General features: G+C 35.4%; 1 protein-coding gene and 1 pseudogene across 4 annotated transcripts in view; both read left to right on the plus strand.

Annotated features, from left to right (window-relative positions):
• Window positions 1-27,689, plus strand: part of Smchd1 (structural maintenance of chromosomes flexible hinge domain containing 1) — a 155,170-nt gene that overhangs the window by 38,557 nt on the left and 88,924 nt on the right. For 3 of the 4 annotated variants that reach the window (XR_011704831.1, XM_027942894.3, XM_071602881.1), the window contains exons 9-17: window positions 1,033-1,123; window positions 2,045-2,255; window positions 4,867-4,987; window positions 5,066-5,249; window positions 6,515-6,709; window positions 8,026-8,139; window positions 8,892-8,998; window positions 10,618-10,700; window positions 11,017-11,130. Coding sequence is in view for 3 of the 4 variants with exons in the window: in XM_027942894.3 (XP_027798695.2) it covers window positions 1,033-1,123; window positions 2,045-2,255; window positions 4,867-4,987; window positions 5,066-5,249; window positions 6,515-6,709; window positions 8,026-8,139; window positions 8,892-8,998; window positions 10,618-10,700; window positions 11,017-11,130 (1,220 nt within the window). In the remaining variant the exon portion in view is untranslated. The remainder of the gene's footprint in view (window positions 1-1,032; window positions 1,124-2,044; window positions 2,256-4,866; window positions 4,988-5,065; window positions 5,250-6,514; window positions 6,710-8,025; window positions 8,140-8,891; window positions 8,999-10,617; window positions 10,701-11,016; window positions 11,131-27,689) is intronic. The other variant, XM_071602882.1, reaches the window with a different exon arrangement.
• Window positions 21,062-21,599, plus strand: LOC114098672 (THO complex subunit 7 homolog pseudogene; annotated as a pseudogene).

Below are 27,689 nucleotides of genomic sequence, written 5' to 3' on the forward strand. Positions count from 1 at the left end.
AGACTGAGTTTTGCTAAATTGCCCACACTGGCCTCAAACTTAGCACCCTTGTTCCTCAGCCTCCTGAGTAGCTGGGATTAATAGATACGTGCCCACCAGACCTGGCATTTAGTGATTTTGTTTACTTCAGTGATATTTTGAAGAGTAACTAGGATAAAATTTTAATTAAAATTTGTATGAAAGAGTTTTTGTATGAAGGAGTTTTGCAGGTTTCTGTTTTAGGAATAGACACATGATGTTTTATAGTTTCGAACAATTCACTGAAATGTAATATATTAACTTTCCTTAAAAATAAGGTAGAAGGCTAGGGATGTAGTTCAGTGGTAGAGTGCTTAGGCAGCTTGCATAAAGCCCTGGATTTGGATCCCCAGTACCAAAAAAAAAAAAAAAAAGTAGCAAAGATTTTTGCAGTGGTGGTAGCTTTCAGTGGGATGATGTTGAATTTTTAGTTTTGTTTTTACAATGTTGAGGTAGGATTATCTCAGTGCCATAAAATACTTCTAGATTGATATTCTCTTTCTTAGATTGTTATTTAATGATAAAACAATTCATGGTACTCCCTGATATTTGAGTACATTATAGAACATCCCTGACAAGTAGAATGATAGACCCTTGCTTTTTGATAAACTACTTCTGGGAAGTACAATGTATGAGGATTTTGAAGTTTGTAAAGGCTTGAATTAAAACCCACCTCTCCCTAATTCTAGTCCTTAGATAAGTTATATTTATGGTTTGCTTCCCAGGTTTTGTATCTGTAAAATGAGATGTAATAATAACTGTATTTCAGAATTGTTTTTACCATTGGGAAACTGTGTTAAAAAATGCTAGAGTTTGGCTTGGCTAGGGATATGGCTCAATGGTAGAGCCCTTATCATATATGAAGCCCTGAGTTTGATCCCCAGTACCAGAAAGAGGGGGGAAAAAAAGTTTAATATAGTGATTGACACCTACTAGTTAGTAGCTATAAAATTTTTTGGTAGAAGATTAAGGACTATAATTTTATGAAAATTAAACTTATTCTTTTTGTTTCAGGCATATTTATCATTACTATATTCATGGCCCAAAAGGTAATGAAATACGTACATCAAAAGAAGTTGGACCTTTCAACAATATTGACATTGAAGTAAGATAAAAATCATCATATTACTGTCATTAAAATATTACTATTATTATTAGGTACCTGTTCCAGTCCCAAATGACTATGGATAACAAAAATTAGTAATTAGACAACTTCTTTTACAAAAGTAATTTGATTATTTGATGTTCAAATAAAGAGATATTCTTAGATTTGTTTTCATTAAACCTTTCTTTGTTGTAGTATCTGGGTTCTCTTTTTCCTCTCTTCTATAGACACCCAAAGTATTGCTATTCGTCATGCTTTTTTTTTTATTTTGTCTTTTGGGCTCTGGGGATTGAACTCAGAGGCAATTGACCACTGAGCCACATTCCTAGCCCTATTTTGTATTTTATTTAGAGACAAGGTCTCACTGAGTTGCGTAGCACCTCTCTTATGCTGAGGCTGGCTTTGAACTTTCGATCCTCCTGCCTCAGCCTCCTGAGCTGCTGGTGTTACAAGCGAGCACCACCACGCCTTGCTGTTCATCATATTTTGAAGCAGGGAGAAAAGGGGGTATATATAACATGATTTGCTTTTTGTTCCGTTAAGTCTTGTGACAAGATTTAGAAGAATCTTGAGTGTTGGGTTGTCAATATATTTGCCACACAATAGAAAGAATTTGAAGTATAAATTTATCCTACTTTCTACCTTTAGCAAGAAACCTTGAGTTAAATGTATTCATGGCCTATCTTTCCTTTGACTATGATTTGCTGGTTCTTTGCTTACTTTCTAATTTTTTTAGTAGTATATTCCTTATTGAGATGCTACTTAAAGCCATTTGACATACATACTTACATACATATATATTTTTTCATTAAACTGGTTGATCACTTGTACAAATAAAAGTTTTTCCTATTCTGTTATTGGATCATGGCTGAGGGGGAAAAAAGTCACCATAAAATTTAATTATTTTTGTTTTTATTTTAGATTTCTATGTTTGAAAAAGGGAAGGCTCCTAAGATTGTCAACCTAAGAGAAATACAAGATGACATGCAGACGTTGTATATAAACACAGCATCTGATAGTTTTGAGTTCAAGGCTCATGTTGAAGGAGACGGTGTAGTGGAAGGGATAATCCGATTTCATCCTTTCTTGTATGATAGAGAGACTTACCCTGATGATCCATGCTTTCCATCAAGTATGTTAATCTGTTTTCTTAGGTAACAAATGTGATGTTGTAATAGTTTTTAAAACAATGATTACTATCTGGACTATTAAGATTAGATAAATAAAAAATATTTTTTTCTTATGCAAGTCTTAGGTTGTTAGATATTTATAATTTTTATAACTTTTTATATGTATTCAGTTCCAAATTTAAAAAAAGCACTGATTGGTAAGAAACTGTTCTTTCTTAGATCTTTTATTGAACTAAAATTTTAGATATGTATGCATATTGATCCTTTATATATTCCCTAAATTATAGGTATTTACGAGGAAGTTTTTACACTCAATGTAGTCATAGCTGTCCAATTTTTTAATCATAGTTTGATTTTGTTTTACTATAGAAAGGGTTTTTGTACCTTAAGAGTTTTAAAAGATTCTGTAGGTTTTTGTCTTCTAAAAATTTTTGCCCTTTTATGTTCTTATGTGTAATGCATCTCTTTCATTTTTTATGTATAGAGTGATGTAGGAATTTAACTTAATATTTTCTTTGTGGTGTTCATTCACTTTTAAAAAGCCCTAATGAGTTTATTGAGATTACATTGAATTATGGTAATATTACTTAGGAATTAACAATGTTAAACTTTCTCAGAATCCTTTTACTTCTCTGGGTTCTGCAATCAGATTTCCTGATTTAAATCCCATCTTTGCTGTTTTCTTTTGTGTAATTTTGAATAAACTAGTCTCTACCTTAAGTTCCTTTTCCATGAAATGGGGGTAGTGGTTCATACCTCATAGAGGTATTGTGAAGATTAAATAAAAAATTGAGGCAAAGTTCTTAGAATAATGCTCACAAATAAGTCCTTAATACATATTGTTACTCAGTGTCTCTACCTTCTGTAATACACCTGATCTCTGTTTAATGTGCTATTTTTGATTTTTATATTCTTTTTAAAAAAAAAATTATTAGTTATTGTTGGATTTTTCTTCATTTATTTGTTTATATGTGGTGTTGAGAATCGAACCCAGTGTCTCACACATGCTAGGCAAGCACTCTACCACTGAGCCACAACCCCAGCCCTGATTTTTATATTCTTGTAGACAGATATAGTTACTCAAAATTGTATTAAAAATAGACAAACTTTAGATAGGGCAGAGGGGGTTGGAGGGAAAGGGAGGGAGCATGGGGTTAGAAATGATGGTGGAATGTGATGGACATTATTATCCGAAGTACATGTATGAAGACACGAATTGGTGTGAGTATACTTTGTATACAACCAGAGATAAGAAAAGTCATGCTCTATATGTGTAATAAGAATTGTAATGCATTCATCTGTCATATATAAATTTTAAAAAATTAATTAAAAAAAATGAGAACCTCTAGCCAGGCACAGTGGTGCATGCCTATAATCCCACAGGCTCAGAATGCTGAGGCAGGAGGGTTGTGAATTCAAAGCTAGCCTCAGCAATTCAGGGAGCCCCGAAGCAATTCACCAAAACCCTGTAACTAAATAAAATATTTTAGAAAGGGTTGGGGATGTGGCTCACTGGCTAAGCATCCCTAGGTTTAATCCCTGGTTTATTAAAAAAAAAAAGAGCCACTAAGTTGAGTGATGACCTCCAGGGTTCTATAAAAGCAAAGTGATTTGGATTAAAAAAAAAAAAAAAAACCCAAAACAACTTTTACATAGGGACTTCTGTTTTTGAGAGGAAAAGGCTTTATTTTTAGTTAGATGACTTACTGACAGGATAGCCAAGGCATTAATATATTAGGATCATAATGTCTGATCTTAATTTATCTGGGCATATGAGAATGTATTGCTAAGAAACAGTTTATGGATAATTGGGCTAATCATGCTTTGGTACATGTTAACATATCTTGTAATTCTATTTGTGTGCACATTGCCTGCCTACTTAAATCTGATCTTTGAAAAGGTGGTGATTTATATCAAATTTAGTTCAGAATTATTGACTGATTTGTCCAAACCAGGCAAACTTGTTCCTTCTAGACACTTTATTTTTCTCAGGGGATTTTCATGTGAACATATTTGTTCTTTCTTAATTGTGCAACTGTGTTTTAGATGTAGAATTTAGACACTTATATTTGTAGAGGAGAGGGATTTTGTTGTAGGACATGATCTTTTTGGATATATGACTGTTTTAATTCTGTAAATAGATTTGAAGCTGCAAGCTAATCGATTAGCATGTTATTCTTAGTACAAATTGGTAGGTTTATAATAATCACTTTAAATGACAAATGCTGTTAGTAATATGGAACCACTTTGAAGTCTCCCTTTTTGAAGGCAAACCAAGTAAAATTTATAGGATTTATAGGGCACAATTTGAAGGATCACATGGGTTTTTGTTATCATTTTCTCTGATGTAAAATTAATGTGTATTTTAGTCATAGAAATTGGCTTAGGTAGGGGTTGGGGTTGTGGCTCAGCAGTAGAGCACGTGCCTCACACATGTGAGGCACTGGGTTCCATCCTCAGCACCACATAAAAATAAATAAATAAGCAAAATAAAGGTATTGTGTCCATCTACAACTAAGAAAAAAAATTTTTTTAAAAAAGAAATTGGCTTAATAATAAAAATTGATCCTACTTTATAGAAATAAAAACATTCCACTTACACTTTCTATTTAGAATTAAAAGATGAAGAGGATGATGATGATTGTTTCATGCTTGAGAAAGCAGCAAGAGGGAAAAGACCTATTTTTGAATGTTTTTGGAATGGACGATTAATACCATATACATCAGTTGAAGAGTAAGTTTTGGTTTTTGCTAAAATTACATCATTTTATAACCTAATCTTTTTACTAACTGATGTTTTGTTTTGTTCAAGTTTTGACTGGTGTACTCCTCCTAAGAAGAGAGGGCTTGCACCAATTGAATGCTACAACAGAATATCTGGTGCATTATTCACTAATGACAAATTTCAGGTCAGCACAAATAAACTGACATTCATGGATCTTGAGTTGAAATTGAAAGATAAGAACACCCTTTTTACAAGGATTTTAAATGGACAGGTATGACTTTAAGTATTAAGTTTTGAGTGTTTGCAAAATTCTATTAAGTAAAACCAAAGACACTAGTAATATAGATTTTTTTGAAGTTATTTTGCATACTTTGGATTTAGTCAATCAAAAGATTATGGTGCTTAAATATTTTTATATACTTTCAACTGTTTATAACTCATTTCAAATTAATTAGACAATATTTAGATAAAATTTTATTTTTTAGATTTAGTATTAAGGCAGACAGTGAATAGAAGAAGATGACTTAAAGCAGCTTTATTTAATGGGAGCATGTATGAACATCTGTGTGTATCATGGGCTCTGCACATTAATAACCTGACTATATGATTTTAATCTAGTCTGGATAAAAAAATGGAAAAGAACTATAAAATACTTTCTGCTAAAAGATGATTTCAAGTTAGTCAATGTTATTAATATTAATTAATATGGAAGATTTCAATTTGAAGAAACATTAAGAAATTGAATGGGGGGGCTGGGGTTGTGGCTCAGTGATGGAGTGCTTGCCTAGCACGTGCGAGGCCCTGGGTTTGATCCTCAGCACCACATATAAATGAATAAAACAAAGGTATTGTGTCCAACTACAACTAAGAAAATAAATAAATGTTGAATGGAACTAGTGTACATTTTCTACCCACATAGCTCAGAAATTTTTACTTGATACTACTCTTTCAGTAGTTTAATGCTGTATTGCCAAGAGATTTTTATTATCAGCTTAAAATTGCTAAGTAATAAATACAACATAGCATGTGGTGTTTATAGCCAGTCATTCCTATAAGATGTTGAAATTAGTTTTGCTATTGTAAAGATTCAGAATCATAGAAGATTGATAAACTTTTTAAGAATTATTCACTGAAGGGCTGAGGATATAGCTAATAAATAGTAGCTCAGACCTAGAAGCCAGCTTGTTCTTTTTCTGGCCAGCCAGTATTTTTTATTTTGGTAGTTAGTGTAGGATTTAAAGCAAGAAATAAAAGTTTTGTTGTTGGGTATTCACCACTGAGACTTTGGTTTCAAGGATGATATTCAAAGATTTCTTAAGTAATACTTTTGTTTGAAATTAAATTTTTACAGAAGGATCCCCAGCAAGGGGGTTGGGAAAAGGACAAAACCAGAAAGATCCAGCAAAATATTTTCATTTTTTTACTAGTTTTTCTGAAGTGTGGTATATGAAAGAAAAAAATGAAATGAGTGACATATTTCTATGGCTATATTTGTTTACTAGTAACTATATTCATATAACATTTTAAAATTTTCAGGAGCAGCGAATGAAAATTGACCGAGAATTTGCTTTATGGCTCAAGGACTGTCATGAAAAGTATGACAAACAGATAAAATTTACACTTTTTAAAGGAATAATTACCCGTCCTGATCTTCCCTCTAAAAAGCAAGGCCCCTGGGCAACATACTCAGCAATAGAATGGGATGGAAAAATATACAAAGCAGGACAGCTGGTAGGTTTAACTTACATTTAGACTTAGTTTTTAGTAGAATTTGAAACTAAATTAGTTTTTTGTATTAAAATTTAAAATAATGCATTTGTTAGCTCTAAGGAATTAGTATAGAATGAAAAGGATAAACTGATTTTAATTACATAATTTACTATGACATTTTAAAAAGGAAAGCTTGTTTATTGCCAGAGGCTCATTTAGCAAGATTTTTTAATTGTTTCTTATTCTAATTTTTAGTTACATGGAGATCAAAGTTGTTTTAATGTGTTGTGAAATATTTTTTTTAGTCTTTTTTTTTTTTTTTTTTTTTTGAGGGTAGGTGCACCTGCTTACTCACTGTACCTTTTGACTGCATTGAGGAGAATGCAGAGATGGAGGAAATGTGCTTTGTTTCTAGTGTTATTATAACCTAAGAGCAGAGACAACATAAGCATACATAAAAATAGCTAATAGGGGCATAAGTGTACTGAAGAGAGAAGGATAGTTTGGAAGGACAGGAGGCAATTTTCTGAATTTGGAAGAAGACAACAAATCATGAAGTACTTGGGTGAAGAAGCAGCATTTTTTGTGAACTTTAAAAGAGGTAGAGGCTTGCATCTACACAGATAATTAACATAAGTAGAAAGACATCTATTCTTACCTAAAATTCATTAATGTGAGGGTCACCATCATATATTTAAAGCCTTGGAATTGGATGAGATCATTCCTTGAAGTAGTGAATATAGCTGAAGAGGCCAAGTCTGAGCTTAAAGCATTAACACCAACATTTAAGGGTTAACATTAACACTTAGGGTTTGGCATTAACATATAAGGTTTAGAATATAAAGAAAGAGTTGGCAAAGGAATACTGAAAGGATAAGCTTGTGAGATCCAAGGAAACTAGAATATAGTATCCCTGAAGCCAAGTGAAGAATTATAAGGAGGAAGTAATCACATTTGTCAAATACTTTGTGGCAGTGGGGCAAATATTTTCTAGAAGATCCTATAGCAAGCAATAAATGTTGGGTTGTCCTGCAGCCTACCTTGTATGGAAAAAATGTAGTAGAAATGAGGCTAAGAAGGGTAGATTGGTTATAAAGTCTTAAAAGTACTTCTTGGGAATTTCTGAATTGAAATAATGGAAATATTAAAAATATTACTTTTTATAAAGTGCACTTTATGAAAATAATTTTATTAAAATATTACAGTGCTTTTGTTTTTCTGATGATGGTTATCAAGGTGTTTTGCATTGTATAAAGGAATTTTGTAAAGTTGTTATTATTAAACCTGTTAGTAATATTAATACTTTAGCCTTTTTTTTTTTTTAACTAATTTATTAGGTCAAGACAATCAAGACACTCCCCCTCTTTTATGGAAGCATAGTAAGATTTTTTCTTTATGGTGATCATGATGGAGAAGTATATGCTACAGGAGGAGAAGTTCAAATTGCAATGGTAAGACAGTAAGTAATAAAAATATGTACTGATAGACTCTTGGTACCACTTTTGTGTAATCATTGAAATAAAGACACAGTATTTTATATTTTGCTTGCACTTGGTCTTTCCATTGGATAAAGCAGTTGTAGTTAGCTTGAATTTTTGCTTCATATTTAATGTTTTTAATAATCTTTAGAACTTAACATCTACGTGCCCAATGTTTTACAAATACACACACACACACACACACATACACACATATATATATAGTTATAGTTATCATGGGGGTTTTGTAAAGTGTACATTTCCTCCAGGGCCTATAAGCTAGTAAACATTGGAGCAAGAATTCTCTCCTAAGAATGAGTAACTGCAAGAATAGAATGAGTTTTTTCCCTACATATCTTGTTATTTGAGTGGTTTATCATTTGGACAATGGAGATTACATAAAAAATGAAAATAGATACTCTTGTATAATGTAAGAATAACTATTCTCATTTAAGTAAGGGAAAATGGGGCTGGGATTGTAGCTCAGTAGTAGAGTGCTTGCCTAGCATGAATGAGGCACTGGGTTCAATCCTCAGCACCACATAAAAATAAATAAGTAAATAAAATAAAGGTATCTGTCTTTAACAACAACAACAACAAAAAAGTTAAAAATTAACACTTTAAAAAGGTAAAATAGATCACTTTGACAGAAACAAGTGGCGTTTGCAGTTAAATTTAAATGGTTTTCTTTGGAATGTTGTTATAAATTAATTTTATTAATTCAGGAACCTCAGGCACTATATGATGAAGTGAAAACTGTCCCAATTGCAAAGCTGGATAGGACAGTCGCTGAGAAAACTGTGAGAAAATATGTAGAAGATGAAATGGCAAGGTAAGTCATTTCTAGAAATATGGCAAAAATAAAAAATTCAAGAGGCATTGTAATGCTTTTAAGTATCCTTGAGTGTGTCATTTACCCTTCTGATAGTGCTTTGTAGTTTTAAGATAATGTATAGATAGGTGTCGGTGGTATGGCACAGATGTAGAGCATGTGACTACCATGCATGAAGCCCTGGGTTCAATCTCCAGCACTGAAGAAAAAAAAAAAGTTCTACATATTGAGGTGAACTTCTTGACATTAAATATTAAATGTCTGTTTACCAAAAAAAGAACCCTACATTTGTAGGAGAAAAGGATATCTTATGTATCTGAAGTATTATATTTTTAGGTACCATGATTATAATAGGCGTTTATTAAAAAGCAACCTGTTTTGTCTAATAACTATGTGAAAATTATAATGCCTTTGTGTTAGTCTCCTTTTTGCCCTATGACCAAAACTACCTTATAAGAGCATCTTAGAGGAGGAAAAGTTTATTTTGGCTTATGTATTCAGAGGTCTCAGTCCATAGTCTGCTTAGTCCATCACTCTGGGCCTGAGGCATAGCTTCATGGCAGAAGAAGATGGAGGAGGAAAGCTGCTCACCTTATGGAAACCAGGAAGCAAAGGGGAAGGAGGCTAAGAGAAAAAATAAAATCCTAAAGGGCACACCCCCAGAGACCTACATCTTCCACCCACACTCCACCTTCCTACAGTTATTTACCCGCATAGTTCATTCAAATTAATCTACCAAATGGATTAATAATTTGGAAAGAGTTGCTTATCTTCTAGTTCTCTAACTTTAACCAACTATTGTTAACTTAATCCATCAAATCGTTTAATCCACTGATTTGGTTAGAGTTCCCATAATCTGATTATTTTACCTCCTGCATCAGCACAGGAGCTTTTTAGACTATATCTTATATCCAAACTTTAACAACCTTCTAAAAAGCAAAATTTTTACTTCTGCAAATTTTGCTTATGTATTGATGATGTAATCATTTTGTTTTTTACTGAAATTTTCTCTTCTTAGAGTTCATCCTCTCTCAAGATATTTTGACTTGCTTTTTTTGGAAGCTACAGCAAAATTAAAGAAAAGAAAAAACATTTTAGTTGATTAGTCATATAAATTTCCAGATTTAACCTTTCAAATATGTATATATCAACAACAAGTCTTTTTTAAAAATTTTATTGTTTAGTTTTAGGAGGACACAATATTTTTGTTTTATTTTTATGTGGTGCTGAGAATTGAACCCAGTGCCTCCCGCATGCTAGCCGAGCATGCTACCACTTTGAGCCACATCCCCAGCCCCTCAACAATAACTCTTTAAAGGAAGTCTAGTAGAGCAGGGAGAGGATGCGAGGAAAAAAGAGGGGGGATCATGAAGTGAAATGGATTTCTATGTATGTATGAGTTTGTCATGATGAACCCACTACTATGTATAACTATGAAACTCTTAAAAGAAGAAAAAAAACTAAGATTCTAGTAACTTATATACTTTTTCTGGGGGGATAGGTGGTATTGTATATTGAACACAGGGTCTCACACATGCCAGGTAGTTAAGTTGTATATTTCTAATTAAGACTATAATTAACCAAATTTATGAAACATTAATAGGTTAATTTCATTATAGGCTCCCTGATAGATTGTCAGTAACTTGGCCTGAAGGAGATGAATTGTTGCCTAATGAGATTAGGCCTGCTGGAACCCCTATTGGTATGTAATCATTGAAATAAAGACACAGTATTTTATATTTTGCTTGCACTTGATCTTTCCATTGAATAAAGCAGTTGTAGTTAGTTTGAATTTTTGCTTCATATTTAATGTTTTTAATAATCTTTAGAACTTAACATCTTATGTCTTTGTCTAGTTTGTTGTTTTTCTAATACCAAAAAAAATGCTTTTATTTTGTCTTATATTTCTAATAAGTAAAGAACCATGAAAAATTAAAATGTGATAGGAAAACCTAGCAGATTAAGTAGAGTTTTGGGGTGTAATTAAGATATGCTTTATTTTAACTTTTAACTCATAGGTGCATTAAGAATTGAAATACTGAATAAAAAGGGAGAGGCAATGCAAAAGCTTCCAGGAACAAGTCACGGAGGTTCAAAGAAACTCCTAGTTGAGCTTAAAGTTATATTACACTGTAAGTATACAGACAAATTCAGACCTTTAATGTTGTTCTTAAAGATGTGCTACAGATTTGAGTATCTTCTTGTACTTATTGATGACAGTAATCTGATGATAGTGAATTTGATTAAAGTTAAAAATTTTATGTGTGATATAAATAGTTCACTTTTTATTACTAAGGTTTATGTTTTTCAAAACTAGCCTGAATGTTCCCAGAAATGTAATTATGAGATAAAGAACAGGTATGATACATATGTGTAGAACTACTAATTTAGATAATCATTAAGGTCTCTTCCAAATGAAAACTACTGTGGCTCTAAACCTGTGAACCAGAAGTACTTAACCCCAGATACTAGGCCTGGTCCTTTTTTGTGGTCAAGGGGAAAGAGCTGACCTTCTTGGTGGCACATGCCTATAATCACACCTACTTAGGAGATTGAGGGCAGGTTCAGGGCTATCCTAGGCAACTTAGCAAGACCCTGTCTCAAAATTTAGAATGGTGGGGCATGCATTTCAATGGTAGAGTGCTTACCTAGCATGAAGAAGCATCTGGGTTTAATCTGTAGTACCACAAAATATAAATAAAATAAATAAATAATACATGAGGTGGGAAGAGCTGAATATTACTGCTTATCTTCTAGTTCCTTAACTCTAACACGCCTGTTAATAACATTCTTATTCATTGTTTTGTCTCAACTGCCTAAAATATTTTCTTTTATATTTGAATAATCTATTTTGTCACTGTATACTTGTTTGTCTACGCCACAGATCATTCAAGATTTGGTATTCTTCGTTTAACTGGTTTTTTTTTTTTGGTACCAGGGATTGAAGCCAAGGGTGCTTAACCATGAAGGCAAATTCCCAGCCCTTTTTATTTTTTTATTTTGAGACAATGTCTTCCTGAGTAGGGCCTCCCTGAGTTGCTCAGGCTGACCTCAAACTTGAGATCCTCCTGCCTCAGTCTCTCAAATTGCTTGGATTACAAGTGTTCACCACCATGCATGGCCTTGAACTTTTTTTTTTAAAGTAGTTTTTACTCTAATTTTTATTTTAATCCATTAACTTATTTTTATGTGCTTCTAGTGTATGCAGGTATCTAGATTGCCTGGCAACATTTATAAAAAGACTATCCTTTCCCTATTGAATGATCATGGCACCCTTGTTAAATCAACTTACCATATATGTGAAGGCTTACAGGGTGGGTTTTTTTGTATTGGGTGTTTTTTTTTTTTTGGTTGTTCAAAACATTACAAAGCTCTTGACATATCAAATTTCATGCATTAGATTCAAGTTGGTTATGAACTCCCAATTTTACCCCAAATACAGATTGCAGAATCACATCGGTTACACATCCACATTTTTACATAATGCCCTATGAGTAACTGTTGTATTCTGCTACCTTTCCTATCCTCAACTATCCCCCCTCCCCTCCCCTCCCATCTTCTCTCTCTACCCCATCTGCTGTAATTCATTTCTCTCCTTGTTTATTTTCCCATTCCCCTCACAACCTCTTATATGTAATTTTGTATAACAATGAGGGTCTCCCTCCATTACCATGCAATTTCCCTTTTCTCTCCCTTTCCCTCCCACCTCATGTCTCTGTTTAATGTTAATCTTTTCTTCCTGCTCTTCCTCCCTGCTCTGTTCTTAGTTGCTCTCATTATATCAAAGAAGACATTTGTTATTTTTTTTTTAGAGATTGGCTAGCTTCACTAAGCATAATCTGCTCTAGTGCCATCCATTTCCCTGCAAATTCCATGATTTTGTCATTTTTTAGTGCTGCGTAATGCTCCATGGTGTATAAATGCCACATTTTTTTTATCCATTCATCTATTGAAGGGCATCTGGGTTGGTTCCACAGTCTAGCAATTGTGAATTGTGCTGCTATGAACATCGATGTGGCAGTATCCCTGTAGTACGCTCTTTTAAGGTCTTCAGGGAATAGTCCGAGAAGGGCAACAGCTGGGTCAAATGGTGGTTCCATTCCCAGCTTTCCCAGAAATCTCCATACTGCTTTCCAAATTGGCCACACCAGTTTGCAGTCCCACCAGCAATGTACAAGAGTACCCTTTTGCCACATCCTCGCCAGCACTTGTTGTTGTTTGACTTCATAATGGCTGCCAATCTTACTGGAGTGAGATGGTATCTTAGGGTGGTTTTGATTTGCATTTCTCTGACTGCTAGAGATGGTGAGCATTTTTTCATGTACTTGTTGATTGATTGTATGTCCTCCTCTGAGAAGTGTCTGTTCAGGTCCTTGGCCCATTTGTTGACTGGGTTATTTGTTATCTTATTGTCTAATTTTTTGAGTTCTTTGTATACTCTGGATATTAGGGCTCTATCTGAAGTGTGTGGAGTAAATATTTGTTCCTAGGATGTAGGCTCCCTATTTACCTCTCTTATTGTTTCTCTTGCTGAGAAAAAACTTTTTAGTTTGACTATGTCCCATTTGTTGATTCTTGTTATTAACTCTTGTGCTATGGGTGTCCTATTAAGGAATTTGGAGCCCGACCCCACAATATGTAGATCGGAGCCAACTTTTTCTTCTATCAGACGCAGAGTCTCTGATTTGATATCAAGCTCCTTGATCCACTTTGAGTTAACTTTTGTGCATGGCGAGAGGAGGGGATTCAGTTTTATTTTGTTGCATATGAATTTCCAGTTTTCCCAGCACCATTTGTTGAAGATGCTATCCTTTCTCCATTGCATGCTTTTAGCTCCTTTATCAAATATAAGATAGTTGTAGCTTTGTGGATTAGTCTCTGTGTCCTCTATTCTGTACCATTGGTCCACCTGCCTGTTTTGGTACCAGTACCATGCTGCTTTTGTTACTATTGCTCTGTAATATAGTTTGAAATCTGGTATCGCTATACCGCCTGATTCACACTTCCTGCTTAGAATTGCTTTTGCTATTCTGGGTCTTTTATTTTTCCATATGAATTTCATGATTGCTTTATCTATTTCTACAAGAAGTGCCTTTGGGATTTTGATTGGCATTGCAGTAAACCTATAAAGAACTTTTGGTAATATCGCCATTTTGATGATGTTAGTTCTGCCTATCCATGAACAGGGTATATTTTTCCATCTTCTAAGATCTTCTTCTTCTTCTCTTTTTAGGGCTCTGTAGTTTTCATTGTATAGATCTTTCACCTCTTTTGTTAGGTTGATTCCCAAGTATTTTATTTTTTTTGAGGATATTGTGAATGGAGTGTTTTTCCTCATTTCTGTTTCAGAAGTTTTGTCGCTGATATACAGAAATGCCTTTGATTTATGCGTGTTGATTTTATATCCTGCCACTTTGCTGAATTCATTTATTAGTTCTAGTAGTTTTTTTGTAGACCCTTTTGGGTCTTCTAGGTATTGAATCATGTCACCTGCAAATAGTGATAATTTAAGTTCTTCTTTTCCTATTTTTATGCCTTTAATTTCTTTCGTCTGTCTAATTGCTCTGGCCAGTGTTTCGAGAACTATATTGAATAGAAGTGGTGATAGAGGGCATCCCTGTCTTGTTCCAGATTTTAGAGGGAATGCCTTTAATTTTTCTCCATTCAGAATGATGCTAGCCTGAGGCTTAGCACAGATACCTTTTACTATGTCGAGGTAAGTTCCTGTTATTCCTAGTTTTTCTAATGTTTTGAACATAAAGGGATGCTGTACTTTGTCGAATGCTTTTTCTGCATCTATCGAGATGATCATATGGTTCTTATCTTTAAGACTATTGATGTGGTGTATAACATTTATTGATTTCCGTATATTGAACCAACCTTGCATCCCAGGTATGAATCCTACTTGATCATGGTGCACAATTTTTTTGATGTGCCTTTGTATCCGATTCGCCAGAATTTTATTGAGGATTTTTGCATCTAGGTTCTTCAGAGTTATTGGTCTGTAGTTTTCTTTCTTTGAGGTGTCTTTGTCTGGTTTCGGAATCAGGGTGATGTTGGCCTCATAGAATGAATTTGGCATAGCTCCCTCTTTTTCTATTTCCTGAAATAACTTGAAAAGTATTGGTAATAATTCTTCTTTAAAGGTTTTGTAAAACTCCGCTGTATACCCATCTGGTCCTGGGCTTTTCTTGGTTGGTAGTCTTTTGATTGCTTCTTCTATTTCATCCATTGATATTGGTCTGTTCAAATTGTGTGTATCCTCCTGACTCAGTCTGGGCAAATCATATGACTTAAGAAATTTATCGATGTCTTCACTATCTTCTATTTTATTGGAATATAGGTTTTCAAAATAATTTCTAATTGTCTTCTGTATTTCTATAGCATCTGTTGTGATATTGCCTTTTTCATCCCGTATGTTAGTAATTTGAGTTCTCTCTCTTCTTCTCTTCGTTAGCATGGCTAAGGGTCTGTCGATCTTATTTATTTTTTCGAAGAACCAACTTTTAGTTTTGTTAATTTTTTCAATAGTTTCTTTTGTTTCAATTTCGTTGATTTCCGCTCTGATTTTAATCATTTCTTGCCTTCTGCTACATTTGCTGTTGTTTTGCTCTTCCTTTTCTAGGGCTTTGAGATGAAGTGTGAGCTCATTTATTTGTTGGTTTTTCCTTTTTTTGAGGAATGACCTCCTGGCGATGAATTTCCCTCTTAAAACTTCTTTCATTGTGTCCCATAGATTCTGATATGTTTTGTCTGTATTTTCATTTATCTCTAAGAATTTTTTGATTTCCTCCTTTATGTCTTCTGTAACGCATTGATCATTCAGTAACATATTGTTCATTTTCCATGTGATGTAGGATTTTTCCTTCCTTCTTTTATCATTGATTTCCAGTTTCATTCCATTATGATCAGATAAAATGCACGGTATTATCTCCACCCCTTTATATTTACTGAGGGTTGCCCTACGGCATAATATATGGTCTATTTTTGAGAAGGATCCATGTACTGCTGAGAAAAAAGTATATCCACTTGATGATGGTTGATATATTCTATATATGTCAGTTAAGTCAAGGTTATTGATTGTGATATTGAGTTCTATAGTTTCTTTATTCAACTTTTGTTTGGAGGATCTGTCCAATGGTGAGAGAGGTGTGTTGAAGTCACCCATAATTATTGTGTTGTGGTCTATTTGATTCTTGAACTTGAGGAGAATTTGTTTTATGAACGTCGCAGCCCATTATTTGGTGCATAAATATTGATAATTGTTATGTCTAGCTGGTGAATGGTTCCTTTTAACAGTATATAATGTCCTTCCTTATCCCTTTTGATTAACTTAATCTTGAAGTCGATTTTATTCGATATGAGGATGGCCACTCCTGCTTGCTTACGAGGACCGTGTGCGTGGTATATTTTTTCCCAACCTTTCACCTTCAGCCTGTGTATGTCTTTTCCAATCAAATGTGTCTCCTGGAGGCAGCATATTGTTGGATTTGTTTTTTTAATCCATGTTACCAGCCTATGTCGCTTTATTGGAGAGTTTAAGCCATTAACGTTTAGAGTTACTATTGATATATGGTTTGTACTTCCAGCCATGTTTGATTATTTATCTTCTTTTTTTTTTTTTTAATTAGTTTGTTTCTCCATGATTAGCTTTCCCCCCGCCCTCTGTGTTTACAGAGGCACTTCCCACTGATGGTTTTGGTTATTGTTTTTCATTTCTTCCTCGTGTAGTGTTTTGCTCAAGATGCTTTGCAATGCTGGTTTTCTGGCTGTAAATTCTTTTAGCTTTTGTTTATCTTGAAAGATTTTTATTTCGTTGTCATATCTGAAGCTTAATTTTGCTGGATACAGAATTCTTTGTTGGCATCCATTGTCTTTCAGTGTTTGAAATACGTTGTTCCAGGATCTTCTCGCTTTCAGCGTCTGAGATGAAAAATCCGTTGTTAACCTTATTGGTTTACCCCTGAATGTAATCTGCCTCCTTTCTCTTGTAGCTTTTAATATTTTCTCTTTGTTCTGTATATTGGATATCTTCATAACAATGTGTCTTGGCATTGGTCTACTGTGATTTTGTGTGCTCGGTGACCTGAATGCATCTACAAATTGTATATCCGTTTCCTTTTTTATTTCTGGAAAGTTTTCTGTAATTATTTCATTCAGCAGGTTACTCATTCCCTTGGTTTGAATCTCTGTACCTTCCTCTATCCCGATGACTCGTAAGTTTGGTTTTTTTATATTATCCCATATCTCTTGGATGTTTTTCTCGTGATTTTTTACCAGCCTTTCTGAGTTGGCTAGACTCTTTTCAAGATGATATATTTTGTCTTCATTATCTGACGTTCTGGCTTCTACTTGCTCCATTCTGTTAGCGATACTCTCAATTGAGTTTTTAATTTGGTTTATCGTTTCTTTCATTTCTAGAATTATTGTTTGATTTTTTTTATAATCTCTATCTCTTTATAAAGATGCTTAAGTTCTTCTTTTATCTGTTTATGTAATTCACTTTCAATGTGTTCTTTCACTGTTTGGATTTGCTGTCTCGTATCCTCTTTAAGGTTCCATTCCATCTGTCTAAGGTATTCCTTGAGATCTTTATATGACCATTTTTCTAATGACTCTAGATCCTCCTGAATATTTAGGCTGTCCTTCATTGTTTGTCCTCCTTTTCTTCCTTGCTTTTTTATGCTGCTCATGTTACTTCTTGTTCTATTTGACTGCTGAGTTACTGTTTGTTCTTATAAATTTATTTGATGCTTGGGAGGAAGTATATTAGAAGGGAAGGGAAGAAGTCACTAAAGAGAATGAGAGTAGGCAGGTAGAATTCAAGGAAGGGGGAATAAGAAAATTGAAAGAAATGAAAAGACAAAAGAAAAAAAATAGAAAATAAAGAAAGAAAGAAAAAAATTGTTTTAATAATAAAGATTAAAAACATGAAAATTAAAATTTAAAGAAATAATACTAATAATAATAAAATTTAAAAAAAATTTTTTAAATTAAAAACATTTAAAAAAGTTAAAGAAGAACAATACCAACAAAAAAAATGAAAATGAAAGAAAAAGAAAAAAAATAATAATAAATGCAGTCATAGATTTTGATTAACTTCTCTTCCAGTAGGTGGAGCTGTGCCCATGGGCCAAGCTTCTCCTCTCAATAGGTGGGAACCATTCACTGTGCAGCAGCTCTTCATCCCAGACTGGGCAGGTCTCCAATCCTGAGTGCCTAGGGCCTTCTCTTGTGTTTCCTCAAGCCAGGCCCTGCTCACCTGTGACGCTTACCACAATACTGGCTACACTCCAGGTCTGCTGCTCCTGGGAGCCCTGTTTTCATGAACGCCTGGGCACACTCTCCCTGTTTGCCTCCCTCAGACCCTAAGTTTGTAGAGCTTGGGGCTGAGAACCCCCAGCGAATTTGCTTGCCCTCCAGTAGCCACGCCCCCGGTAGCTGGTGCAAGAGACCTCAGTTGTCAGCACTGGTGGGAGCGGTAGCCGGGAGTTCCACGCCGCGAGTCCCCGTGCCACTCCTGATTCCCTCGGTCTGGCTATGGAGCTCACAGGAGAGCTGGGAGGGGCTCTTAAGGTTTCCCCGCTGTGTGGAGAGAGATGGCTAGGGGATTACACACCTGTCGCGCTGGTTTCAATGAAGTTATCTCCTCCACAGGTGACGTCAGTTCTCTGCCAAGGTGGTATCCCGTTCGCTGTGCGGGCGGGGCTGTTTGCAGAGCCGGGGGGGCAGGAGCTGTTCACCTGAGGGGGGGTCGTTTGCAGCGCCGAACCGCCGGGGGCGGTTTACAGAGCCGGGCTGGCGGGGGCTTGGGCAGGCAGCGGCTGTTTGAATGATCGCCGCCGGGCTAGCTGCGGCCTTTCGGCGGCTGCTGGCGGGACTGGGCCCCTGCGCCTCGTGGCCGAGACAAACTGGCACTTCCAATACACTTACTAATTCCCGGCAGGTCTCCTTTCAGCGGAATTTTGCTAGAAGTTTCTCAGCAGGTAGCATGTAGGTGTATTAATGGGTCTCTTTGATCCCGTTACTGTGGAGGTATTAAAAGTGCTGCCTCCTCACCGGCCACCATGTTGGGTCCCCCCTTGGTGTTTTTGTTTTAGGGTTTTCTGCCTATAAATAAGATCATGTTATCTATGAACAGAAATACTTTTCTTTTTTTTCCCCTCCCAAATTCATGCTTTCTATTCATGTTTTTTTCATGTTTAATTGCTTTGGGTAGAACTTACAATAATATGTTGAGTAGATGTGATGAAAGCAGGTTTGCCTATTTTATTCTGAATCTTGGAGGAAAAGTATTTAGTCCTTTGATTTCATCAAATGTTTTTTCTGCTTCAGTCCAGACTTTGTTTTGTTGAATTATCATTGTTTTCCAGCAATAAATCCCACTTGTATATCATGTAGTCCTTTTAAAATACTTCTGCAAAATAAATAAAACCATGCTGAACTTGATTTGCTAGTATTTTGTTGAACTTTTGCATCAGTATGCATTAGCGTTATGGATCTGTAGTTTTCTTTTGATGTCTTTGTCTAGCTTCAATATCAAGTAATGCTCATTTTATTAAAGAAATTAGGAGGTGTTTCTTTCCTCTTAATCTTTTGGTGGAGTTTGAGCAGGACTAGTGTTTCCATTCATTTTTTAATCCCCTGTAACCAATCTACCACCAAACTGATATTAAAATATATGTTTGTCCAAATCATCATGATGGTTTATCCTAACCATTTAGTACCTACTTCACTGAAGACCCCGCTACACTCTTGATCCAACTTATTTACCTCTTTGTACCTCAAAATGATCTTTTAAAATTGTAATCTGCTTATGTCACTCTCGTTTTGTATTACTTCACTTTTAGTGGCTGAGGATAATATCAGTCCTAACAGTACAAGACCCCACATGTGATATGACCATTTCTCCCTCCTTCTCAACTTACATTTCATTCTCATTCACCATACTACTAAATACAATTGCTTTCTTTTGGTTCCTGTAGAAGCCAAGTTTTCCCACCTCTGGATCAAATTTAGTTATTTCTTAAATATGTCTGCCCCCTAGTACAGGGTAGTCAACTATTTTTAAAGGATCAGGCAGTAATTTTTAAAAGGCTTTGAGGGGCATAGGTCTTTGTCATAACTATTTAAATTATCAATGTAAATTGAAAGCAGCCATGCACAATATAGTAGTTTGCTGACCTCCTTGCCTTAAAAGATAAAAATTCGGGAACCGGGAATCTCTGCCTTCATAATTTGTGTGGTCTGACTGCTTCAACATTCCACTACCAAAATCAGCTGTGGCAGACAGGCCAAAAGGAGACCTGGCCCTGGTGACCATTCCTCAAGATGGGTTGATCTCACATCTGCTGCCTGGTCCATGCCTTCTCAGATCTTGGGTCTTGCTAAGTTGCTGAGGCTGGCATCGAACTTGTGATCCTGCCAGAACCTTCTGAGTCACTGGAGTTACAGTTGCAGAAAACTTAAGAACTGGCCTCACTGGTGGCCTGAAGTCAGTGAGATAGAGACACCAGAGCTTCCCTAGTGTGAAGTGGAGGGGGAGGCCAGAGGATTAGAAGGACAGGCTTGCTAGACTGGATTCATCCCGTGAATTGTCTGATGCTCCAGTCATTAGCTGAATACAAACATCTCTGCTGCAGTCCCCACACCTGTAACTATGTTATTTTACATGTCAAAATTAATTTGGAGATGGGTTTAAGGTTGCTAATCAGCTGTCCTTAAAACGGGGATTGTATCCTGGATTATTCCTGTGGACCCTGGAAAGCAAAAGAGGAGAAGACTTGGTGGTATGCACCTCTAGACCCAGCTGCTCAAAGATGTAGGCGACAGGATGGCTTAGCCCAGGAGTTCATACCTGGGCAACACTGTGAGACACCATCTCGAAAAAAGAACACAAGTGAAAAAGTGAGAGAGAGACAATAATTAAAGAAAAAAACAAAAAACTAAGGAACAATTGAAAGCATGAGCGGAAACCGACTGGCCATTACTGATTCAGGACGGAGGAAAGGGACAACAAGCCAAGGATGCAGAGGCCTGTGGAAGGGGAGAACGGGGTACACCATGGGTGCCATGACTGACAGCAAAGGTATATGGAATCGTCTCCTGTGTGATGCAGATAGTGCCGGAGATGACTTTAGAATTAGTCTGCAAGCAAAAGTTTCATTAACTTTACAATTCTAGACCCCAAGAAGGAGGACACAGCCAGAACCAACCATCTCAATGTGGGTAGAACCCTGTAGGTATATGACACGAATTTCAGAGTAATGGAAAATTAGGAAAAAAATTTTACAAGGAAACAGAAGGCAGCATTGCTGGAGCACATGAAAAAATGCTGAGCAGAAAAAGCAGGTTCTTCAAGCCAAACAAATATAAAAAAATTGCCCAGAGCATGATGCTTTGGCAAAAATGATCCAGCATCATCCAGACAGGCACAAGACACTAAAGGAACCAGAGGCTCTGAGGAAAGAATTAGAGCACACCTTTCACAGACTAAAGAAAGCACTGAAGATAAGCTGGAATTGAGACAGAAACAGCATCACATTCTTCTCATACCATCTACACCATTCAGCAAACATTGGAAAATGACAAAAAGCTCTAAGACAGAAGCTCAAGAAACAAACATAGATAGGCTGATCACCATTCCCAAGGGTACTGACAGAGCTTGGTGATCTTAAGTGTGTCTAGAATATCCTAAGATATCTGAAGTTTGGTGGTGACATACTTTGCTCTTAAATATTAATGCACAGCTCATCATTCATATAAAGGAAAACCGCTTCAGTGTATATTTGTTTTATTGAAATGCATTTTTCATTTTTAAAAGATAGGCAGCAACACCCACAATTGTTTAATAAAGTGTCTTCAAACTAAAAAAAAAAAAAAAAAAAGGTAAAAATGCAAAACCAGGCCCAGTGGTACATGCCTATGTAATCCCCGTCACTCAAGATGCTGAGGCAGGAGGAGCACTTGAGTGTAGAAATTCAAGACCAAGCTAGGTAATGCTTGAGTTTAGAGGTTTGAGACCAACTTAGGCAACAGGGTGAGACCCTATTTCAAAAAGAAAAAAGATTTAAAACTCCACAAAAGTAAGCATGTTGTTTTCTTCATGTTTTTCTAGTGCCTAGTATATAGGAGATAATTAATGCATATTTATTGAATAAATACATTGAAAATCAGAAAGTTGCTGAATCCTTTTATAGATATTTTATATTGATTTACTAATTTCTATGACCAATTTATAACTTATTTAAAATTAAAAAGTTTTTGCACCATTTTTAAAATTTTTTGTTATTCATGAAGCACATGTAGGAACAAGCCCTTATACACTGATTAACCTAGTTCAACAAAATTATCAAATATTTGGCTTCATTTGCTTCATCCATTCTTTTTTGATGGTTGTTGAATCACAAGTACGTTTCTCTTATGGACTCTTTCTTATGTAATTATAATTCAGTTATTACCATATGATACCCAGTCCAGCTCAATATTCCCCAATTTGCTAAACTGATAACATTTTATAGTTGTTTTGGGGGATATCAGGCACATATATGTATTATGTTTAGTTATGTATTAAGTCTCTTTTCCACAGGAGAGCCCCCTCCTTTTTACCTTGCCAATGATTTTATAACAGAACTTATGTAGTGTTTTATTTATTTCTCATTATTTAATTGGAATGTTTTAAGAGGAAAATAAGCTTTTCTTCTACTCAGATAGAAAACTTATTACACCAATATGTCATGTATGTTTTTTCACACCAGCCAGTTTTTCATTTCTTACCAGACACTGTTGGGGTGTCCTGGAGTTTAATGTAATTCTAGCACTATCTGCCCAGAGTTAGCACAGACCTCAACTATGCCACCCAATTAAGAAGTCTGTTCCAAATCCATACTTTCCCAAGACCTCCTCTCTAGATTTGATAATTTCCTAGCATGGTTCACAGAATTCAGAGAAACAAATACTTATGCTTACTATGCTTACTAGTCTATTATAAAGGATACAACTCGGGAAGAGCCAAATTGATGCATAGGACAAGGTGTGGAGGAGGTACTTGTAGCTTTTAGGGGACCCTTCTAACACCTTGATAAGGTCACAACCCAGAAGCCCTCAAAACTTCTTCCTTATGGAGTTTCTTATGGGGATGTCATTATAGTAGATAGTGATAGATTAATTTATTGACATTCGGTGATTTAATTCAATATCCAGCTCTTCTCTCCTCTCCCCTGAGGTTGGAGTTGTATATGGAAGTTCAGTCTTCTATCACATGGTACATTCCTCTGGCAACCTGCCCTTCATCCTTGGGTGGTTTCCAAAAGTTACTTCATCAACAAACTCAAATGTGGTTGTAAAGGGACTTTGTAATAAATAACAAGAAATGCTTCTCTCACAGTATTCAAAATTCCAAGTAAAACCAAATATACCCAGCTCTTCAAATTCCTCCATATCCAGGGGTTCCACATCTGCTAGTTCTACCAAGTAAAGATTGAAAATACTTGGTAAAAAAATTGCTTCTGTACTGAATATGTGCAGACTTTTTTTCTTGTCATTCTCTGAACAATGTAGTATAACAGTATTTACATAGTATTTACATTGTATTAGATGTCAAAAGTAATCTAGAGATGGTTTAAAATATATGGGAGTTTATGCTTAAGTTATATGCAAATATTACATCATTTTTTAGAGACTTGCACATCTGCAAATTTTGGTATCTGCAGGGTGCAGAAGGTATGTAGAGGGTGTCCTAGGATTACTATATATATTTCTGTATGAGATTATTACAGGTATCATTTAACTTGGTCCAATATTCTATTTCCTGCAAACTGGAAGTTAGTCCTAACAACTTGATTAGATTTAAGTTCACTTTTTTTTTTTTACCCCTAAAGCAAGAAATCAGTACTTCATAAGTAATCTGTTTATTATAGTATTACATTATAGTATTACATTGCAGGTACATAATATCTAAATTGTCAATATTTTATCCATTTTTTTTGCTTTTATTTTATTGGTTATGTGAAATGATAATTTTGGCATTCCGATTCTTCCTAATTTATTTTCTAGAGTTTGTATGTGAAGAAGTTTCCTTTATCAGTGAGGTTAATTTGGTTATTCTGAAAAATAGCATTTTCAGGAAAAGGGAGCATAAAGCCTTAGTTTATTTTTGGAGAGGATACCTCCAGTGTTGGGGATGGAACCCAGGAGTGTTCACTGAATTATATCCTCCCACTACCCCTCCTTTTTTTAAAGTTTGAGACAGGGTATTATTAATACTATTATTATTATTATCTTCATACATATACTTTGGATAATAATGATCATCACATTCCACCATCATTTATAACCCCATAACTCCTCACTTCCCCTCCAATCCCTCTCCGCTATCTAGAGTTCGTCTATTCCTCCCATGTTCCCTCTCCCTATCCCATTATGGATCAGCCTCCTAATATCAAAGAAAACATTTGGCATTTGTTTTTTTGGGATTGGCTAACTTCACTTAGCGTTATCTTCTCTAACTCCATCCATTTACCTGCAAATGCCATGATTTTATTCTCTTTTTATTGCTGAGTAATATTCCATTGTGTAATATATGCCACATGTTTTTTTTCCATTCATCTATTGAAGGCATCTAGATTGGTTCCACAGTTTAGCTGTTGTGAATTGTGCTACTGTAAATATTGATGTGGCTGTGTCCTTGTAGTATGCTGTTTTTTAGGTCCTTTGGGTATAGACCGAGGAGAGGGATAGCTGAGTCAAATGGTGGTTCCATTCCTAATTTTCCAAGAAATCTCCATACTGCTTTCCATATTGGCTGCACCAATTTGTAGTCCCACCAACAATGTATGAGTGTACTTTTTTCTCCAATCCTCGCCAACACTTACTGTTGTTTATCTTCATAATATCTGCCATTCTGACTGGAGTGAGATGAAATCTTAGATTAGTTTTGATTTGCATTTCTCTAATTGCTAGTGATGATGAACATTTTTTATATATCCTCTTCTGAGAAGTGTCTTTTCAGGTCCTTGGCCCATTTATTGATTGGGTTATTTGGGTTTTTTTGGTGCTTAGCTTTTTGAGTTCTTTATATACCCTAGAGGTTAGTGCTCTATCTGATGTGTGAGGGGTAAAAATTTGCTTCCAAAAGTGTAGGCTTTTGGGCTGGGGATGTGGCTCAAGTGGTAGCGCGCTCGCATGGTATGCGTGCAGCCCGGGTTCGATCCTCAGCACCACATACAAACAAAACAAAACAAAGATGTTGTGTCTGCCGATAACTAAAAAATAAAATATTAAAAAAAAAATTGACAAAACAAAAGTGTAGGCTTTCTATTCATCTCACAGATTGTTTCTTTTGCTAAGAAGAAACTTTTTAGTTTGAGTCCATCCCATTTATTGATTCTGGATTTTAATTCTTGGGCCACAGGAGTCTTATTAAGGAATTTGGGGCCTAATCCCACATGATGGAGATTAGGGCCTACTTTTTCTTCTGTTAGAAGCAGTGTCTCTGGTTTTATTCCTAAGTCCTTGATCCGTTTTGAGTGGTTTATATAGGGGTTTATAGGGGTTTAATTTCATTTGTTGCTTATGGATTTCCAGTTTTTCCAGCACCATTTGTTGAAGAGGCTATCTTTTCTCCAATGCATGTTTTTAGCATCTTTGTCTAATATAAGATAATTGATCTATATAATGAAAATACAGACCCCTAAAGAAAAAAGTCAAAGAAGACCTTAGATGATGATAAGGTCTACCTTGCTCTTAGATAGGCAGAATTAATATTATCAAAATGACCATACTTCCAAAAGCACTATACAGATTTAATGCAATTTCTATCAAAATCCCAATGGCATTCCTTATAGAAATAGAAAAGGCAGTATGAAATTCATCTGGAAAAATAAGAGATCCAGAATAGCTAAAGCAATCCGTAGCAGGAAGAGTGAAGCAGGTGGCATCACTATACCAGACCTTAAACTATACTACTGAGCAATAGTAACAAAAACATCATGAAATTGGCACCAAAATAGACTAGTGGACCAATGGTTCAGAATAGAGGACACAGAGACTAACCCACAAAATTACAATTATATTATTTTATTTATTATTTATTTTTTAGTTGTAGTTGGATATAATACCTTTAATTAATTTATTTATTTTTATGTGGTGCTGAGGATTGAACCCAGGACCTTGCCCGTGATAGGCGATTGCTCTACCACTGAGCCACAACTCCAGCCCCACGACAGGGTATTATTAATGTTGCCCAGGCAGGCCTACAATTTACCAGGTATTTGGGATTGGGATAACAGGTATATGCCACCATGTCTGGTTCTTGTTTTGTTTTATTCCAGATTTTTAGAGTACAGAATTAGTGCTCTACAGTAATGCCCTTTGAGAATTTATTTTAGGTATTCTTGTATACTTAGAGTTTTTATATATTTAATGTGATTCATTTGGGTGTATTATACTGCCATGGCCAGCTGCCCTGCCATGACTGTTAATTCAGAAATCAGTGAGAGGTTATGGGGGATTGAGAAAGACAAACACATGTAGAGAGAAAGCTGGAGGGACACTGTCCTTTGATGGAGGAACAGTGACCCAGACCTAGCTTATTAGCACATTTTTATAGCTTTTAATCATCAAAAGGTTCTTTGTGGGAAAGTTTCTGCAAAGGAGGCAGAGCAAAGGAGGCAGCACTGGAGAGACATTAGGGTTATCTTATTATGCTCAGAATTCTCTATCCCTGGGAGCTGGTGTCTGAACTCAAGGTCCAGACTGATATAACTCTGTGACCTTACTGGGTGTCACCATAGCAACTGGGAAATCTTGATCTGCACATTTGCACAGGAAGTTCCCAATACAAATGCAGCTATGAGGCAGTCAGAGATCATGATTCAAGTCACTGCTCTCCACATTATACCTTCATGTTGACTTGTGGACACTCAATATGATCCTTTTAGTCTTTGATATAAGTTTTCATGTTTCCTGGCTTAAAATATCCTAGAATAATCTTATATATGTGCTTGACCCTCGCCCCAGTTTAGCCTCTACTCATAGTTCCTTTCAATTGGGAATGGTGGTATGAAATGGCTTCTTGCTTTTTCAATTGATAGCTCGAAATGACTGTTTCTAAAAAAAGAAAAGAAAAACTAAATACATACTGATATTTTAGGTTTTTACTTAACTACTTTTCTTTTATACTTGTATTTCCCTTCTTTTAGGTTGAAAATCTTTTTGAGTTTTTTTTTTTTTTTTTTCTTTTACCCCAGTATTAGGGATTAAACCTAGGCCTTGGCATTGTAAGGCCTATATATTGCTTAGAATTATAAAAGAAAAACAGAAAAGCTAATCCAAAAACTAATAAATGACTAACTAAAGAGGGAGGAAGAAAACAGAATAGAGGGTTGGTATGACTTCTCTAAAATAATCCTTGTTATTTATTGTTCATTTTGGAATTTATGTAAAGTTTTTAATATTGAATATTCCAAAGCAGAATTAGACCAGGCACAGTGGCTCAAGCCTATAATCCCATCTACTGCAGAGGTTGAAGTGAGAGAAACATGTCTCAATATTAAAAAATAATAAGGGCTGGGAGCTACCACTGAGCTCTACCCTGGAACTTATATTCATGGCTCCAACATCTTGATTCTTTTTTTGTTTGGTTGGTTTTAAATATTTTTTTAATTGTTGGACACAATACCTTTATTTTATT

This window comes from Marmota flaviventris, chromosome 16, assembly GCF_047511675.1.
Source record: "Marmota flaviventris isolate mMarFla1 chromosome 16, mMarFla1.hap1, whole genome shotgun sequence".
NCBI lineage: Eukaryota > Metazoa > Chordata > Mammalia > Rodentia > Sciuridae > Marmota > Marmota flaviventris.